At 37.5% G+C, this 19,981-nt stretch overlaps 1 protein-coding gene across 3 annotated transcripts in view; it reads left to right on the forward strand.

Annotated features, from left to right (window-relative positions):
* CAMK4 (calcium/calmodulin dependent protein kinase IV) overlaps positions 1-19,981 on the forward strand; it is a 336,488-nt gene that overhangs the window by 231,424 nt on the left and 85,083 nt on the right. For all 3 annotated transcript variants that reach the window (XM_055112534.1, XM_055112533.1, XM_008952101.6), the window contains one exon: positions 9,303-9,375. In XM_055112534.1, the coding sequence (XP_054968509.1) occupies positions 9,303-9,375 (73 nt within the window). The remainder of the gene's footprint in view (positions 1-9,302; positions 9,376-19,981) is intronic.

The following is a 19,981-nucleotide window of genomic DNA, read 5'->3' on the forward strand; positions in this document are numbered from 1 at the left end:
GCCTCTTGTGGCAAAATGATGTTCAAAAGCACAATTGTACACTGTTGGGTAAAATATGAGCATCTTAGTCTCAATTTTAAAAGCTGGGCTAGGTAGAAAGCAAGCAGGGGCTAGATATTTGTTAAGTGAATGATTGAATAGTGTGTTCCTGAGCAATATATATATATGTGTGTGTTTTGTTTGTGTTTGTTTTTGAGACAGAGTCTCCCTCTGTCGCCCAGGCTGGAGTGCAGTGGCGTGATCTCGGCTCACTGCAAACTCCACCTCCCGGGTTCACTCCATTTTCCTGCCTTAGCCTCCCCAATAACTGGGACTACAGGCACACGCCACCAGGTCCAGCTAATTTTTTATATTTTCTTAGTAGAGACGGGGTTTCACTGTGTTAGCCAGGATATTCTCAATCTCCTGACCTCGTGATCCACCTACCTTGCCCTCCCAAAGTGCTGGGATTACAGGCGTAAGCCACCACGCCCGGCTGCAATATATATATCTTTTGAGTCAGGCCTTTTATCTATAGTATGAGAGAAGTAGACTGGGAATCTTTTAGGCCCATTCCCAGATTTGCAATTTGATTTGACCTCCTCTTTCTCTTGTCAGCTCCCTGGCCAGCACCCACATTGATCCACAATTCCCTGACTTTCTTCTTAGTATTTGAATGTAACAGGTGCTAGTAGTATTTTTGAAACTACTTTTTTGAAAAGTATATGAACTTGACATTCTTTCGCAGGAAAGTTTTTACAGAAAGCACCAAAACAGACAATGATGTCATCAATAAAATGAGAAGCTGTGATTGAAACTTACAAAGAAGTGGTAGATTTACACAGAGTACAGCAGATTTCATTTTAATATAATTTTGTATGTAACAGCATAATGGTGTACTGGCAGCCCTTAAGACTTGGTTCCTGAAACTTTATATTATTTGGGGCTTTTACTCTCTGTCATTTGATCCTTCAGTACACATTCTCATCAGACCATTATCTTTCTCACATAAACCTAGTCATCTACAGTTATTATGCAGCCATTTGAGAAAAAGCTGCGAGTGGTGGGCAGAGCAGCAGGGCTCCCAATCTATGTGCCAGGAAGTCTGGGGCCTCAGGATATGATCAGATTAGAGCTCTTCAGCTGCTGTGCGCGTGTTAACTGCCTGGATGGAGATGCGCTCAATTCAATTTGTGGCAATTAGTGTTACAGAAGCAAATGCACCAGAGTCATATGTTACAGCAGCTCCATAGAGAGAAATAGGCATTGCCTGTATTTTTTCATCCTATAAATTTTAAATGATGGGAAGAAAAACACACCGACTGAGGAGAAGAGCACGGGCACCAGCACAGCGAGCAGTGGAAGTAAAAGGCACAGTTGTGGTGTAAGAGAGCCTGTTGAAGCCAGACGCTTTCAGTGGAGGAGCTTGGGGAAATGTACCACCTTCGTGCTTCCTTCCCAGATCTCCAGATGTCTGCTAGGCCCCCTGGCAGCTGAGGGACCTGTAGGAACTGGAGTCTCAGGGCAGCCTTTTGGGTCAGTGTTGTGATTAAAATCCTAGAAGACATTTTGTTTTGAGCTCTGAGCCCTCTGGCCTAGCCCACAATGGAAGTCTGGGAAACTGTGTGGCACAGAGGCAAACCACAGGGCCCTGGGCCTGTGACAATTATCTTAAAATGCTGGTAGCATCTTAACTGCTTCCTTATTATTTTTCAAATCACGAAACAGAAATTAGTTTACTAAATCTCAAGAGAAATACAGCAATAACTATGTTTAAATATGAAAAAACAAAAATACCAGCCAAAATTATCCCTCTATTTTTACAGCTTTAAAACCCCTACAATTATTAAATATTTCATTGCTTCTAAAACTCAGAGTCATGAGTATATTTCGTATAAAGCTATAAAACCTTGAGTCTCTACCCATGGTTCAATTTCATTGGCAAATTTTTTGAGATGCCAGCTAAATTGTATAAAGAAATTACGTGTCACCTCATGAAACAAATACCCCATTTTAAGGAATTTAAATTACTTTGATTTTGTCTAAAATAAGTTTCTAAAAAGATTCATGTTATTCCAGCAATATCTAAAACTATGTAACTCTGAGTTTCTTCCTAAAGCCAGCAGTAATCTTTTCACTTATTGCATTGTCCTCTGGGAAGCATCCACACAGCTGTTCTTCCTCTGGAGTCATGGCCAATGTACTTGTGATGGGAATCACTTCTGAGTCCAGTGCTTTTGTTCCCCATGATAGTGAACATAGGCAAAAGTATTGTCCAAATGTCCACAATCTGAAATTTTTCTGACATCCATTCACTTGGCAATTGGTATTGATTCCATAAATATTTACTTACTATGGGCAAGTTTTGCAGCTAGGCTCTGTGGGTGATCCAAGCAACAATCTAGTGAGAAGGCTAATAATTTTACCACAGTGCCCTGCAGAAGGTTCTGGACAAACACATCTACCGATGTCATACAACTGAAATTAAGAGAAATAAATTGCAAGATTTCATTTTCCTTTGCTTGGTCACTAGCATCTTCACTTGCAGTCATAGTTCTAAGTTTTAAACCTGCATTTATGACTTGAGTTCATTGCTATTGAACTTTTCAGTCAGCCATGGATAGCCTGAATGGCAGCTCAACTTATAAAATATTTAAAATGGGATGTCTGAGTTTCAGAAAACTAACCCTGTGACAATCTGTTTAAAGAATCATCTGGGAACAAAACTCCTTTTAGCAGAAACTGCCTGGAATAGAAGTGGTCGAAGGGTGATGGTTGGCCAAGATGCAGTGTGCGGAGTTCACACTGAAATTAGGTGGGGAGGCACTTGAGTTTTGTGCCCTTGCCCCACATATCTACTCTATGGATGCTGTTCTCACTACAGAATTAATAAATCCCTTGGTTGTACAAACCTTACATAACATACATTACATCTATGATAATGTTTTTTGTTTGTAACTTTCTTTACTCCACCATCTGTGGTCTCATCTCAGGCAGAGCCCAAATCTTATTCTGTTTATATCCAGCAAGTACCTGGCTCACATTAGAAGTTATGAATGTGGATGAATATCACCACTTTCTTCTTCCATACCTATCCCAACCCCCAACTGCCACCCTCCTTGCATCTGAAAAATTTCTATACACCTTTCAGGTGTGAGCTGAGATATAGCTATTTCTGGAATCCTTTCCTCACCCTTCATGGCCTCCAGAATAGATTACCTGCATTTTCTCAGAGCTCTCAGGCCATTATTTAATAACTCTATCACATCATTTAGCACACTGTGTTGAATGTTGTCTGTCTACTTATACCAAGAGAAAGCCCATGAGTGCAGAGGCCATGTCCAGTTCACTACTGAGTGGCCAGCACATAACAGTCACTCCGTAATATTTATTGAATAAATAAATTAGCAGATACATCTGTTGGAATGCATCCTCTGGTTAAGAGAATGAATTATTTCACTAACTTAACATATATTGGGGAAAATCAGTAAAGTTTCCATTAACTATTCTTCATATACCTACTACTCCTCTCTCCCTCCCACATGAACACAGCTCCCAAGAAAATTCACTCTTCCATCAAGCCAGGCCCTAGACATTCCCACAAGAACATATTCTGAAACACAGGCACTATCTTAGTCCTTTCAGTCTGATGTAACAAAATTTCTTATACTGAGTGGCTTATAAACAACAGAAATTTATTTCTCATGGTTCTGGAGGCTGGAAAGTCCAAGATAGATGTGTCAGCAGATTCAGTGTCTGCTGAGGGGCTGCTTTTTGATTCATGGATGGCACTTTCTAGCTGTGTCTGCACATGGTGGAAGGGACAAAGAAGCTTTCTAGGGTGTCTTTTATAAAGATATGAATCCCATTCATGAAGGTTCATCCTTCATGATAGAATCACCTCCCAAAGGCCCCACCTCCTAATAACATCACATTGGTGATTAGGTTTCAACATATGAATTTGGGAGAGACATAAACATTTAGCTCACAGTAGGCACTTAACCCTAACTTAGAGCCAAATGAAAATACAGAAGATATTTAGGCTGAAGCTTGAGACTACATAATAAACCAAAATATAGAGAGGAGATTGTAGTGGGTGAAGTACCTACTTTGTGAAGAGTGATGATGCCTCTAAGAACTGTGTCTTTAATAGACACCTAAGGGAGACAGCTCATGGTTGTGGAAGTTGGCTCTCTTCAACCACAAGGAGTGCCATTCGCATGAGTAGTGCCCTCTGGAAAAGTACTGCAAAGCAGCTGTGGTAAAGCTCTAGCCTGGGTGAGTGACTATGGGGAAAATCCACACTGTTTGTTGTAGGCCAGAAGGTAATTGATTTTATTCCCTTCTGGAGATAATATAAGGTTGCAAAGAAATTTAACAGCTATTCTTCTCCATCATCTTTGTAACAACTCCCCTCTTTTAACAAAACTGGAGAAAGCCAAGCTCCTGAGGCTATAGGTACAGGGCACAGAGGAGACACTAATTACATTTGTGCTGGATGATAGAGATACCACAAAATCCACGTTTAGAGTAAAATGAAGAGAATGATGTCATGGTAGCCAAAGTCCTGAACTTTCTCTGTCACAGTAGTACTTCTTTTCCCCTTCCCTCATACTTAAAATGTTCAGAAAGTATAGTCCCATGAAGCATGTCAATTAAATTTTTATAAGTAGACCATTTAACCTAATCATGAATTGGAAAATTTCATAGGTTTGTAAGTAAATATCATAAGAAAATGATATTCAAGAACAAATGAATAATCATTCCCTAAATATTGTAATCTATTTTCTCCTTTCATTTGACCCTAGTGCTGGTAAAGTATCCTAAAAATAAAAAGATGATGAATTTGCTTGCCAGTGTTCTAAATAACTAAATAAGGAAAATGAGAAAATTTTTGCCTCAATATATTGTTTCTGAATTTTAAAAACTATAATCATTGAGGTCTTTTAATGTATTTTATACTTTTGACATAACTGTTTTGTTCTGCTGCTTCTCACCCCCGCCCCATCCCCTATTTTGGAAACATTTTACAGATTTTAAATTCAACTTTTAATACCAGCTACTTTGAGAACTTAAAACTTCTTGTCACAATATCTAAAGAAAACAGAAATCAAAGAAAAGTACTTTCTGAAAAATATGCTATTTGAGGTACCATCTAAGAAAAGTTTCTATTTAAAATGACAAACATTGTTGAAACTGTCCTTTATGTTTTGAATTGACCATTTTCAAACTTTGTGCCAGCTGAAGTCATCTTATGCAGTGCTATTAGAAATGTGTTTTCTCCTGAAATTCTGGAAAGTTAGACATAGCAACAAAGTAGTTTTTCAGTCCTCCAAAAGCTCTTCATAAGACTAGACAGCAACTTGTTCTGAAAAATAAAAAACTCAATGACAATATCTACAGCAAAACCAGGTGGCAGGGTATCCCCATGAAGCCTAACATACAAGTGAGTGGGGACCAACTAATGACAACAGGAAGAGCCATGTGGAATGATCACCTGTACACGAAGAAGCAAGGGAAGCAAGAAGACAAATGAGAGACCCCAAAGCAGGCAAACACTCAAGTTTCTCAAATCTTCAAGTTATTTGGAAGAAGGATAGGTCAATACAAAAAGAGAAGCTGAAATTGGGAGTGATTTTTACCATCCAAATTTCTGAAAAGTACAAGGGGTGCACCTGCAGTAAGGTCTAAAAAGCTAATTCATTGTCAAGGCCTTGTGAACTCCTGAAACAAAAATCTAAAGTCCCTTGGGGAAAAGGTTCTACACTTAGGAAAAACTGCTAGGAAGAGAATCCAAATTAATCAGTGTAGAGACGGTAAAGGCAAGGGAATGAAGTTCCAGGGGAGGGGAAGAGATCTCAGAAAGAATGAGGGCATATTTTTGAACGCTTCATGAACATAACCAGAAACTTAGGAGCCATGAAACTAGAAAAGATATCCTGAACTATCACTCTGTCAAAAGGTTAAGTAAACCAATTTGGCTGAAAAATGGACGGCAACAGAAAAGTATCTGAGTTAGTTCCAATAGAGAATGATTATGGGACGTGGATGGAGCTGGAGGTCAATAGAGGACAGACAATAAGGAGCAGAATAAAGTTCCTTTAGGCAGTGAAAGCATGTCAGGAAGAACACCCATAAAAAAAAAAAACATGAAAATCAGACAGTGTTACAAAATAAGCTAAAATTAAGAAAACTGTAGGACAACAATATAAATCAAAGGTAGAAAAATTCTTACATATCTATAATTGCACACCCCAAAGAAGAAAACCAAGGCAATGGAAGAAAACAAACACAAAACATTCTACTTCAAGAAAATATTCCTGAGATTTAAAAAGAATAATGAAAGCACTCTAAATTGAAAGATTATGCCACACATCTGAATAACTAAACCCAGAACAACTACCGTGTTTTTCATAAAACATGTCTTAAAAGACTTTAAATTAAAAGAAAAATTCTTTGCCCACATTCATGCAAAAAGAGCAAGTCAATTATTTGGAGAAAATCAGGTTGTCATCAGATTTTTTGAAAATCAGATCATGTGTCAGAAGAAAATTGTCACCTACTTAAGATAATGAGGCTCTCTTTCCTCCTGCTACTTTGAAATAATATTCTTTTACTTGTTGCTAATTATACAGCAATCAAGAAGTTTATCTTTTTCAAGCTGTTCTTATTTCTTCGCAATTTTTGACAGCTATATATTGTATCTGTATTGTAAGTTCATACTAGCTGGATTGCTAGTGTATTAGTCTGTTCTCACACACTATAAAGAACTACCTGAGACTGGGTGATTTATAAAGAAAAGAGGTTTAATTGACCCCCAGTTCTGCATGGCTGCAGAGGTCTCAAGAAACTTAACTATCATGACGGAAGGTGAAGGGGAAGCAAGGCACATCTTCCCATGGCAGAGCGGGAGAGAGAGAGAGCATAAAGGGGGAAGTGCCACACACTTCAACCATAAGATCTCATGACAACTCACTCACAGTCATGATAATGGCAAGGGAGAAATCCTCCCCCATGATCCAATCACCTCCCACTGGGCCCCTCCTCCAATTTGACATGAGATTTGGGTGGGAACACAAATCCAAAAAATCCAAACCATATCAGCTGGTTAATGTCAGTATTGCTGAGAGTACAGAACAAACCAAAAAAGAAGAAACATGTTAAAAACATGAAAACATTAATACAAACACTCCTAAATGGAAAAAAAAATTAAAATTAAAGAGGAAAAGCACATAAAATGGACCACATAGTAAAAACATATATAAAACATTTTGTACATATTAACATGATAATATTGTTTGTCTAGGAAATGGAATATGAACATATGTACATATATATTTATTTTTTAATTCAAGAATAACATGTAAAATTAGAAAAATACTACCTGCCACTAAAAGTGTACTTCTAGGAGACAATGACTTATTCTAGGTCTGAGGCAGCAAATGTACAAAATAAGTCTCAGGTATTATATTATACTGGATAGTAAAATAACCACAAAAGACTTCAAAAGCCAACTTGCATAGCCTATTACTGACCCAGGAAGAGCTAGAGCAGATTGAAACGTATCAAATATGGTTAAATCCATACTTCCAAAATGATACCAAAAAATGAACAAAAACACTAACTGGTCACTGAAAATGTTGGTGAATGAACTCATTATTTTGAAAACTGGTAAGTTAAAAAACTAATAATTTATCCCCTCTTTCCTATGAGAATTGTATTACTAGAAAATTTTTAGCTAACAAAGAAGCAGCAATGATAGATTTTACCAACTTGAAACTGCTAATGACTTGATGGATCTAGGCATTGATAATCAATTACTGTTATTGTCAACATGAAATGGAGCATAATTGAACATGCAACTTCTTGTGAAAATACACAATACTCCCTATAAAATGTATTTGCTAAAAATTCAACCTGAGTCTAATCCAGACCCTAATGCTATCCATTAATAAAAAGTAGAGAGGGCAGAGAAATAGCTCCAAAGACATCAAGGTATAGAATGAAATGTAATCCTCTAGAATCAAATGTGATTCTATCCCCTTGATGTCTTTGGAGATATTTCTCTGCCCCTTTTTTTAATTAATAGATAATGCTGGGGTCTTGATTAGGTTCAGATTAAATACAGAAAATGTACATATACACCATGCAATACTATGTAGCCATAAAAAGAAATGAGATCGTGTCCTATGAAGGGACATGGATGGAGCTGTAGGCCATTTTCCTTAGCAAACTAATGCAGGAACAGAAAACCAAATACCACATGTTCTCACTAAGTGATGAGAATACATGGACACAGAGAGGAACAACACACACTGGGGCCTATAAGAGGGTGGAGGTTGGGAGGAAGGAGAGAGAAGATCAGGAAAAATAACTTATGGGTACTAGGCTTAATACCTGGGTGATGAAATAACCTGTACAACAAAGCCCCATCACAGAAGTTTGTGTAACAAACTTGCCCATGTACCTCTGAACTTAAAAGTTGTTTTTTTTTTTTTTTTTTAAAGAATCACATTACCAAGCAGGGAAACTCTAAAGATCAAGTGACCAGCTTTCCAAAAAGAAACGCAGCAAAAGTGAAACAGAGATGGAGAAGGGATGAAAGGGAAGGATGGAAAAAGAGAAAGAGGGTTGGCGGGGGGAAGAGAGAGAGAGAGGGAGAAAATACTCGTTAAAAAACAATAAGAGATACGCTAACCATTCAAGTTTCATGGACCTTATTTGGATACTTATTCAAACAAGTAATTTAACATGTTTCAGACAATTAGAAATTTGAAACACTGCATAGTTGATAATATTAAGAAATTAATTATAGGTATGATATTGGAATTATGACTGATTTTTAGAGGGTCCTTTATCTTTTAGAGATAACCTCCTCAAATATTTATAAATGAAATTATATAATGTCTGATGCGTGCTTCAAAATAATAAGGAAGGAGTGGAAGTAATTAAGCAGATAAAACAAAACTTCATGAATTTACAGATAAAGCTATGTGACAATTACATGGGGGTGTTTCATTGTATAATATCTACTGGCATATGTTTAAAATGATTCACAAAACAAAGCTTAAAACAGACAAAGTGTTTTTTCCTCAAATGCAATGGATAGTTCAAGCCAAGGAAAAATAAAAGTATTTCATTTTCCTAAGTAAACTCAAAGATTTTTAGAGTGTCAGTTTGTGGAAATCTTTCCCATGGTAGTATGGTAGCTTGTTTCAATTGTTTATGTGCACCATCTTTAACATTAATTTACTTAACTTCTTTTAATATCCATTCTTCTGAATGAATGTGCCTGAGAAGCATTTCCTTTCTTTTTGTTCCAGGATTGTGGAAAAGGGATATTACAGTGAGCGAGATGCTGCAGATGCCGTTAAACAAATCCTGGAGGCAGTTGCTGTAAGTATGAAGTAACAGCAATGGTGTAACTCTCAGTCATCTCTTCCTTTTACAGAATCACCATTTAAGAAATGCGTATCTGTGATAAGCCATACATTTTACAGCATAAAGTTGTGAAATATTTATTAGAAAATGTGTGGAATAAGGTGGGCATGGTGGCTCAAGCCTGTAATCTCAGCACTTTGGGAGGCTGAGGCAGGCAGGTCACTTAAGGTCACTTAAGGTCAGGAGTTCCAGACCAGCCTTGCCAACATGGTGAAACGCCATATCTAATAAAAATAAAAAAATTAGCTGGGTATGGTGACGCACACCTGTAATTCCAACTACTGCAGGGGCTGAAGCACAAGAATTGCTTGAACTCGGGAGGTGGGGAGTTGCAGTGAGCCAAGGTCACGCCACTGTACTCAAGCCTGGACGAGAGAGAGAGAGACCCTGTCTCAAAAAAAAAAAAAAAAAAAAAAAAAAAAAAAAAAAAAAAAAGAAAAAGAAAAAGAAAAAGAAAAAAGAAAAGAAAGAAAATGTGTGGAATAAATTTGTATTTTCTATTGATGACTCAAAGTCTGAAAGATGCAATCCTCTATATAATGCCATAAGTGTGTTAAATTAATTTCCATTCTATTATTGTGAGACCAAATGAGATTTTGGTGCCTTTAGTTGTTCTTTAACTCTTTCTTTCCCATTTCTTGAGTTTGTTTGTTCATTGTGTTTTTTTTTTAATTTGGTAGAGATGTGGAAGAGGGTTGAATGTGATGTAAACCTTGGAGCATAGAGATTATTGACTTTTCTTTCCAGAAAAGAAATGAGTTAATTGAAAAGAAAGAATGTATCAGTTTTTTTAAGGAAGAAACATAAGTTAATATTTTAAATTGGAACACAAGTTTTGTAAGTTAATGGTGGAAATAAATACATACACATTTACAAAAATATATACTGTTGAGAAGCTTTTTTGGATTGCATTAAGCAGGTAATATTTGCCTGTATAAATCAGACTCAACTGACTAAAAGCTTCCCATGTATTTGATGTTGTCTAATATGTGCTGGAACACTTTGGTGATTCATTTATTGAATATGAAACCAGAACAAATTATTATTTGAACATTCAAGACAGGGCCCAAGGAGGGGTATTTATCAGGATCAGTTAAAGAGACAAATCTATAAAATATATCCAGAATTAAGATATACTCTATTATTCGGAGTTAGTTATTTAACTAAAATCATTATCCAATACCTTGAGAAGTCAGCCACAGTGACAGAAGCACAGGTCCTATGAGTTTTACCCACATCAAAAACAGGAAGGAGGGAAGAAAAGAGGAAGGGAGGGAGAGAGGAGGGAGGACTCTGATATCTAACTAGCCTTTGTACCAATGATGAAAAGGAAAAAAATAACCTTTGCATAAGGCTTCTAGAAATAGCCAATTGAACCAAATTTGTTATTGAGCTATTAACACCAATTTTAATTGGCTTTATAGCCCAGTCCTTCCAAATTATTTATTCCCCATAAAAGTGTTTTGATCTTTTTGCTATGGTGAGGGATGAAAAGTTTGAAATGGGAGTGAATAAAACCTGGAGAGGATGCCAACACAGCTTCTGATTATATAAATACTGAATATCAAATTCATCTTCTCACTGTACCCAAATAGCCACCCCATTTCAGATATTCATCACACATAACATATTTACCAATTCTGGTTTCCTAGGTTTGCACACTAGGTAATGGGTTTCAACTCTTCCATTTTCTTATCTTACATAGACCTTTCCAACTTCAGTTGAATCTTTCTTCAAATGTGCATGAACTTAATCCTGTTCTCCATCATTCTGTGACTGTTGCTGGCATGCTTTAAAAAAGAAAGAAGAAGCACTTTAATTGCCATTAACTCATATTCTTTTTTTTTTTTTTTTTTTTTTGAGATGGAGTCTCGCTCTGTCACCCAGGCTGGAGTGCAATGACTTGATCTTGGCTCACTGCAACCTCTGCCTCCCGGGTTGAAGTGATTCTCCTGCCTCAGCCTCCCAAGTAGCTGGGACTATAGGTGTGTGCTACCACGCCTGGCTAATTTTTGTATTTTTAGTAGAGATGGGGTTTTACCACATTAGCCAGGCTGACCTCGAACTCCTGACCTCAGGAAATCCGCCCACCTTGGCTTCCCAAAGTGCTGGAATTACAGGCGTGAGCCACCGCACCCAGCCACAATTCCTATTCCTAAATATATAAGTCTAGAATCATCTCTTGCAATCACTATTTTTATTTTGTTACTTCCCCATTTAATAATGGCAATTTTATACTTTTCTTACATACCCATTTTAAAACCTCATTTCTTGTTATTATACATAATAAATTAATCAAGTAAACTTGCTGGCCATAGCCCACTATCACTTTACCTGAATCAGTCAGGCAGCTGATACAGCAGTTAAGAATACTTTGGCAGTGAGACAGAGCTAGGTTTGGTTTTTAGATGTGTGAACTTGGACATGTCACTAAATATCTTTGAGCCTCAATTTAGTCTTGTAAAATAGGCATAGCAATTAACCTAACAGGATTGTGGAAAAGATTAAATGAGATAACTTGCGGAAATCATAGCAATGTTCATAAAATAGGGAAAAGAGGATAATCAACTTCATACTCAGTACATTCATTTAAAGATTTATTAGATGTTGTAGATGTATGCAGACACACTTACTCCCCAGCTAAGTACAAAAAACAAAAACAATTGTGTAATATGATCTAGGTGCTGATTGCACAGAAAAGTTCAGTTTGTAAAAATTCAGTACACTTACATGTACTTTTCTATTCATATATTACACCAATAGAAAGTTTAAAAAGGAATTGTGCTGAAATTTTAGTATGTTTGTATGGTTATAACAGGTAATATCCTCAAGTCAGCATGCTATGTGTGTGTGTGTGTGTGTGTGTGTGTGTGTGTGTGTGTGTGTGTGTGTGTGTGTTTGCAGTTTACCCAACTGGATTCATGTACTTTTTCATGTTTCTAGTTCTATCACATACTGTTGTCTAACAGATTTCTTTTTTCCTTTCTGGGACAGTAGCACATTATTCTCTGATATCACATGAGACAGTGGGTAGAGAATGTGACAATGAGGGGAGAGGGACATGTGCCCCTCAGTCTACCGCCCTCCTCTTTTTATGTTGTTCTACTGACAAAACATTATATCAAAATGAAGTAATCTTCAAAATAATTGTTCTGAGTAATCTTTATTTGCTTATCTATATGCGAGTAACAGAATGCATATATCAGGAAGAGTGTACTGTAAGGCTACAGAGGTGTGTAAAGACAGCCAGCAGCCTGGACACTGGGCAGAACTCTTCCCCCACTGCTGCTTTTTTCTCATCACCTGCTTCCCTCTGCTCTCTTCCAACCAATAGTCTCTACTTCTTAGATCCACAAAGTGACATACGGTCAACTTAACCATCTTGCATTAGCATATTAAAGTAAAAACCTAAATCTGACTCAAAATGAACACAAATATCGTTTGATCTTAATTTCAAAATTCAGAACAGAAGCCACATGTGGCTCAACTTGACTCAGGCTTCCTTCCCTAGTCCAGTCAGCTGTGGATGGGGTGTGAATTGTGCAGTATAAATGTGGCTGGCCAGGACTGGGGATAAGGGGGGTTGTTCTAAGGGAAAGACAATAGTTTCTTTTGAACTAGGCTGCCACACCAAAAGGCATACCTTTTTCTACTATCTGTTCTGGTGGTTTTTTTGCTTTTAGTGTTTCTTCATGTTTCTCTCAATTCCTAAAGTATCATTGCATCCTAGGTGCGGTTTTGAATGACAGTCTGTTGTTTGTCAGAAAACCATGATTTCACTTGGAATATGATTTCATTTCGGCGGAAGCCCTACTTGTTTATCATGTAGGAATTAACTTTTCTATTACCAAATTTAGTCACTCCTCACATTCCCACATTTCCGTCTTTGTAATTCAAGCTGTTTTCAGTAGGTGTATATTCCTGATTCTCTCATTCACTGATACCAGCAAAAAACTCTTATAAGGTTCCCTCCATCTTCTTCATCTTGGTAAATGGCACTACCATTCAGCAATTGTTTGCTAAAACCCAGAATTCACCTCACGTCCAAATAATCCCAAATAATAATCAACAGGTCCAGTCAGTCTATCTCCAAATTATAACCCAAATTTGACAATTTTTCTTCATCTGCACTAACCCATTGCCCTAGTTTCAGTCTGCATAATCTCTCACTCAGACTGCTATGAAACCTACTTCCACTCCATTCCCCTCACATTAGCCAGTTATTATTTAAATCATACATCAATTATATCATTTCCATGCTTATAGCAGCAGTGGCATCCCATTGAAAGTAAAAAAAAAATCAAAATGCCTTAACATATCCTAGGATGTCCTGCATATTCAGGTTCCTTCTCATCACCCCAACATCACTGACTACACTACACTTGAGCTACACTGGCCTTGTTTTCCGACCCTCAGAAAGGTCTCAGTTAATTCCCATCTCAGAGTAGTTGTCATTTCCCTGCCTGGGGAGCTCTTCATATCTTTCTATGGCTCATTTCTCTACTTCTTTCAGGTCTCTGCTGAAGTGTGACTTCTCCAGGGGGACCTTCCCTGACCACTCTACCTATAATAATAACCACCACTACCTCTCCAAGCCATCTTAGTTTCTATTACCATGTGGTATGTCTTTTTGCACTTATAATTATTTAAAATTGAACAGTATTTTGTCTGTTTTGTGTTTATTATCTCTCCATAAAAGTAGGAACTTTGTGCTGTTCACCTTTATATTCCCAGAGTCCAATAGGAGCTCAATAAACACTTACTGAATAAGTAAATGGAAATTGATGAAAACATGAAGAAAGAGCCATCATTCTGTATTTTTTCTTTCTGGATAACGAGCCATGTACTAAACATCTTTACTGTTATTTTTCTACTAATTTCATAGGAGACAAAGCTTTATAACTTACTTTTGTGAATGAGATTCTTTTTATTTCCTTACTACTGTTTCATTCTTTCCTGTCATTCAAAACTCACCTTCTTCGGTATGTTCTTTCTTTGCCTCCATCCGTTCAGATCAGCTCTTGATTCTTTAGGAGGCTTATTACAGTGGGTATGCCTCAATATAGTAATACCTCATGTAGCTGACTGGGAAACTCTCTTATTCAATTGGTGAAAAATGGATGTTCTCAGCATCAGAATTTTCCACCTGTTGGAGTTATACCAGTTAAGAAATAAAAGAGTCCAAGAAGGGATGTTCCAGATAGGGGTGCCCCACATAACACAGAAGGATAAGAGTTCCTAGAACTCTGACTCAAGTCTGCAAAGATAAATTAATTAACGTATAGCTAATCCTACATTTAAAAAGAAATTGTTGAGGGTTTGTTTTTTTTTGTCACTAAGTTCCAGTTTAGGAGCTAACACATTCAAATTAAATGTTCCTTAAAAGAAGCTTTATAAAAATCAGATTTTCTCTGATTATTGCAATTAAGGGTTAACTTAAAGAAAAAAAATTAATTTCCCTAAGAATTCCACAGGTAGAAAGCAAAGCAATTTAAAACTTGCCAGAAATGGCTGGCATTTATAAAATAGTTTATTGTCAATTACACAGCTATACATAGCTATAAAAATTGGGACAGGTGGGAACTCAGAGTAATCAGTGGTACATCTCACATTTCCTCTAGATAACTTATATCTAGGCTGGTTGTTGAAAGCATAGAAGCAGAAAACTTAAAGATTGAAAAGTTCTTGGGAAATATAATGAAGGTATAATTACACTCCTTACGTAACATATCTTGCAATCCCTCCCTCCCTCCCCATTCCATGCTAATTCTTGCCCCACATATTTTACAGTATTTCTCTGACTTTAACCTTGCTCCTTCTGCTTTTCTGGCTTTAAATAGCTTTTGTGAAAGCTTTTAAAGTGTGTTTGAAAGATGTTTCCCTCTTTGGATTTGAATTCATTCAGTTAGTCCTCGAGAGCAGACCCTTAAGTCCTCTTGAGTATTCTCTCTTCTTGAAATGAATTCCAGTGGTCCAAAGTTAAATGGTCTAGGTCAGTCTGGACATTCTGGAAGGGTCATCCTGTAGTAGCACAATACCAAACCCCTTTTCCATGGACTTGTAGGGATAATTAGGGAATATTCCCTCTCCTCTGATACCTAATTCTGCTGCCACCACCTTCAGTTCTTTCTTTGTCACCACTGACAGCTGAGTGTTTCTCTATTTCCAAAACATCATCATCCCCTACATTATCCCCCACTGATACTGCCTTTCTTCCCTTTTTCTAGCTACAGTTCTCTTTTGTATGTCTTAATTTCAAAGTGTGACTTTGGAGCCTAGAGAAATTTGTACATATAGAACATAGTACTGCTCTGCTCTTCTCTCTTCTCTTCTCTTCCTTTTTTTGAGATAGAGTCTCGCTCTGTCGCCCAGGCTGGAGTGCAGTGGTGTGATCTTGGCCCACTGCAAGCTCTGCCTCCTGGGTTCAAGCAGTTCTCCTGCCTCAGCCTCCCAAGTAGCTGGGATTACAGGCATACGACACCATGCCTGGCTAATTTTTGTATTTTTAGTAGAGACAGGATTTCACTATGTAGGCCAGGCTGTCAGTACTGCATTTCTTCAGGAACTACAAGGAAATGGGTGAGTAACTATTAAATCTATATTTGCTGTTGTATAACATAGCTTTTTGGTTAGGATTGTGTTAAAGACTATGATGATGGTGGTGAAGAGTTACAACCAGAAGAATCTAACCCTTTAAAAGTCAATATGGTATCTGAGCATCAAAAAAAATAGAAAATGGGCATTATTATAGAGAGGCAAAAAAGATGAAATTGCAAAAGCTCCTTTTGATTAAAAAAAATTAACCTGTAACTCACTCTCTAAAACAGAAACAGATTTAGCTTTTTACATAGAAAATCAATTGATAATGAATTGGTGACTAGATACTCAAAAATGGAAAAGGCAAAAGAGGAACACTAAACTAAGTTATTGTGTGTGGAGGACATGTGATAACTTCAGGAAACAGCTACCCCTAGGACTGGGGGAACAAAATGAAGAGGTTAAAATTATTAAAACATAGAGGATTGAAGGAGGTTCTCTATGGACTTGTGAAGAGGGCTCCCTGTTTGGCTGGTGTAGGTGGCTCGGACCTCAGAGGAATTTCCCATGAAGCTGGACCTCAGGTCTCTGAGGATGATGCTCCAGCCAGCCAGTGCTGGTGTTGCTGATGAGAGGCACTGAGACTGTTTCTGTTTGAGTTGCAAAAGCTGCAAACTGGATTCAACTGTTGTTCCTGGAACGACCTGCCACTGCAGGATGAAAGAGTGCTTCCAGAGAGACATAGGAATAACAAGCAGAAAATCAGACTCAGAAAGCAAACAGGAAGGAGCAATCCCTTCTTTCTCTTCTAGCCTGCCACTCTCTCTCCCTCATGCCCTCTCGTGGCAGATCCAAATGGAGAGCCAACTGGAGAAGGAAAAATGTGGCTTGCAATTTCAATCTCAGCATCATAAAGTGGAAGAATGGGTTTTAGGTTTGGAGACAATAGCTTAATAAATTGTACAGGATGTTATTCAAAAACAAAAATAAATTATCAGTTTCTGCTTTTATTCAGAGTCTTCCAAAATGTTCATAGTCTACTAAAGTGCATGAAATGGTTCAGTGAAATCGAAATAAGAGAAGTAACACAAAAATAAATTACTGTCTGTATTTAGTACTGAGTATTATGCTTAATGATGTTTATCCATTTAACAGGCATTATGTTATTCAACCTTACATTATCTGACACACTAAAACCATCTTCCACTTTGACCTCTTATTCCTCATTGGCAGAAAGCCGATCTCCCTTGTAGGAAGATGGAAAGTACCAGAACTTATCCTCCTAGCCTCCCTTGCAGCTAGGGCAAGGTCATATTACCTGACTGTGCCCAGTGAGTTCCTTGGGACAGTTTGCTCATGAGTTTTGGGAAAAATTTTCCCTTAGTAAAGGAGACTCAAGGGAAGAAAAGCCATTTCTCCTTTTCACTGGCCTGGTTGGGTCTGCATATGATGCTGGGAACCGCTTTTGCTATCTTGTAATTATGAAGAGAAACATAAATCATCCTGAGGAAGGCAGGGAAGAAAGATGACACCATTGGAATTCTCCAACTTCTTGATATCTCAGGGAGGATAAATACAGTTTCTCAATATTTCGGTTTTAAATTATATGCCCTTTTACTTGAAGCAATAAGATACTGAACCGTTTTTTCAATAAACTTTTTGAGTGTATGCTAACAACTTTTCTGTGGTCAGAGCAAGCTGTATAATTTTCCATCCATTTAAACATAACAGAAAGAGCATACTTCTAAATAAAAAGATTCTGGTCCCACAAATTTCTAAAAACTGATTTTCACTGAATATCAAACATACACCCACATATTGCTAAATCAGGATTAAGTATGATTTGAAGGGACAATGAAGTTTAAGGGTTTTGAAAATAAAATTGCTTTTGACACTTGTTTTTTGTTTCTATGAATGTCATTCCTGCTTGAATCCACTTCTTGTCAATTAATAGGTTCAGAGAGTTCAAGTACGTAATGAAAGGTTAAAACAGAAAATGCAAGTTTTTTTGTTGTTTGTTTGAAACCTATCAGTTCCTATGGTATTTTCATTTCTTTCTCTGGAGACTTTTGTTTCTTGCTGCTCAGGTTTGAGCACTGATCTTTGGAGGATAGATTTTAATTAATACAAAGTTTTAAGAGTTGAAGCACTAAAATGATAATTTTACCTGTAAAAAGTAAAAGTGGTTTAATTCATATTAAGAATTGAGAGATCACAGTTCCCAGAGAAGAAATAACAAGCTGTTCTCTTAATGTTATAATATTTTGATTTATAGACATAGAATAAAGTAGACTAGGGGCCCAATCAGAGCATAGACATTTTATCAGAAATTTTGGAACAGAATAATAATCAACATTCTGAAATTACAGTGCAATATTGGGACACAGAGGATCTAAAAACAATTCCTGGGCAAGGGAGGGGATTTCCTTCTCATTAAATGTTTCTGCACACCATTATCACTAATGATAATGATATCAAAATTTTACCGAATTCTGCCTACATGGACTTCCCTCTTTTGATTCTCAAGTGAGCCACAATAGATTCTGGAGCATGTGTCTAGGAATTTTCTGATCGTCTTTGTTAACTTAAAAATCACTCAATCTATAAATTTGGAAAGGAGCCTATATTTCTTATAAAAGGTTACAGGCTGTAAGGTGACCCTTTGACAGGTTGGGAAGTGCAGCCAGTGCAGCCTGCAGCAGAGCCTATTAGCAGGCATTTTGAAGGAGGAGGGGTCGGGGTAGGAATTTTATGTTGAATGGGTTGGCTAAGCATACATATTTAACATGGTACAGTAGGAGTTATGAATATTTATGAAGACAGTCTTAACATATGCATATTGAACAAACATGCATGTTACATGTGACCCATGTTCACTTTGGGATGGAGGCTTAACAACTAAATGTATTATAATTGGGCCCTAAATGCCAATAGGCACTTGGGACACAAGGACACTCAAGTGTGCAGCCTCTGTAAACTGTCTAGAACCAGTCCATGGTCAGTTCTTATCTGGAGAAAGTTACTGAAATCAGTCTCTTGTAATTATAGCTGGTGAAACAGGGGCTGAGGGTCAGTTAATCAGTGCCTAGGGGAGCTGCAGTTGTTTGAACATTGCTTATCTCAAGGTCAATGCTTGTTTAGCTGCTAGAGAAAAAGAAAAACCTTGTGGCAGATAGAACATAGTTCATTATTTAAGTGTGGGGATACATGACTTAACTCTTGTCTGTCATGGCCTTAGGTCCTGTTTATAAGTTGGTATTTCATTGCCACAAAGAGTCTGTTTTTGTCAGTCTTAAGATCTCTATTTTAACACGAATGCTGGTCAGTTGTTGTGTCTAAACTGCAAAAGGGAGGAAGTATAATGAGTCGTGTTTGACCTCCCGTCCCATCATAACCAAGAACTCCGTTGTTAAGGTTTTTCTGGGGTCTCCTTGGCCAAAAGGAGGTTCGTTTAGTTGGTTGGGGACTTACTATGTTATTCTTAGCTTACACCATATATAAAATATTATTTTGATGATTATAGTCTAGATGACTTTTGTTGTTTGGGGGTTTTGTTAATGTTGGATAAGATCAACAATTCAATTCAACAATTACTGATTCCCTAGTTTATTCTAGACTTTGTTCTAGACTTTGAGATACAGAGGTCAAGAAATTCACCAATAAACTGGGTGGATAGACACATAAACACATGGCTATAAGATGGTAAAAGTGCACTTAGTGATTCAAAGTCATCAGAGAGGGAATATGCTATTTGATGTATCTAGAGAGAAACTGAGTCAGAAAATATCTTGCCAGAGAAAGTTGTATCTGAATTGGAGTTTAAAAGAAAATTTGGCTGGGTGTGGTGGCTCATGCCTGTAATCCCAGCACTTTGGGAGGCCAAGGCGGGCGGATCACAAGGTCAAGAAATTGAGACCATCCTGGCCAACGTGGTGAAACCCCATCTCTACTAAAAATACAAAAATTAGCTGGGCATGGTGGTGTGCGCCTATAGTCCCAGCTACTCAGGAGGCTGAGGCAGGAA

The sequence above is a fragment of the Pan paniscus genome, chromosome 4 (assembly GCF_029289425.2).
Source record: "Pan paniscus chromosome 4, NHGRI_mPanPan1-v2.0_pri, whole genome shotgun sequence".
NCBI lineage: Eukaryota > Metazoa > Chordata > Mammalia > Primates > Hominidae > Pan > Pan paniscus.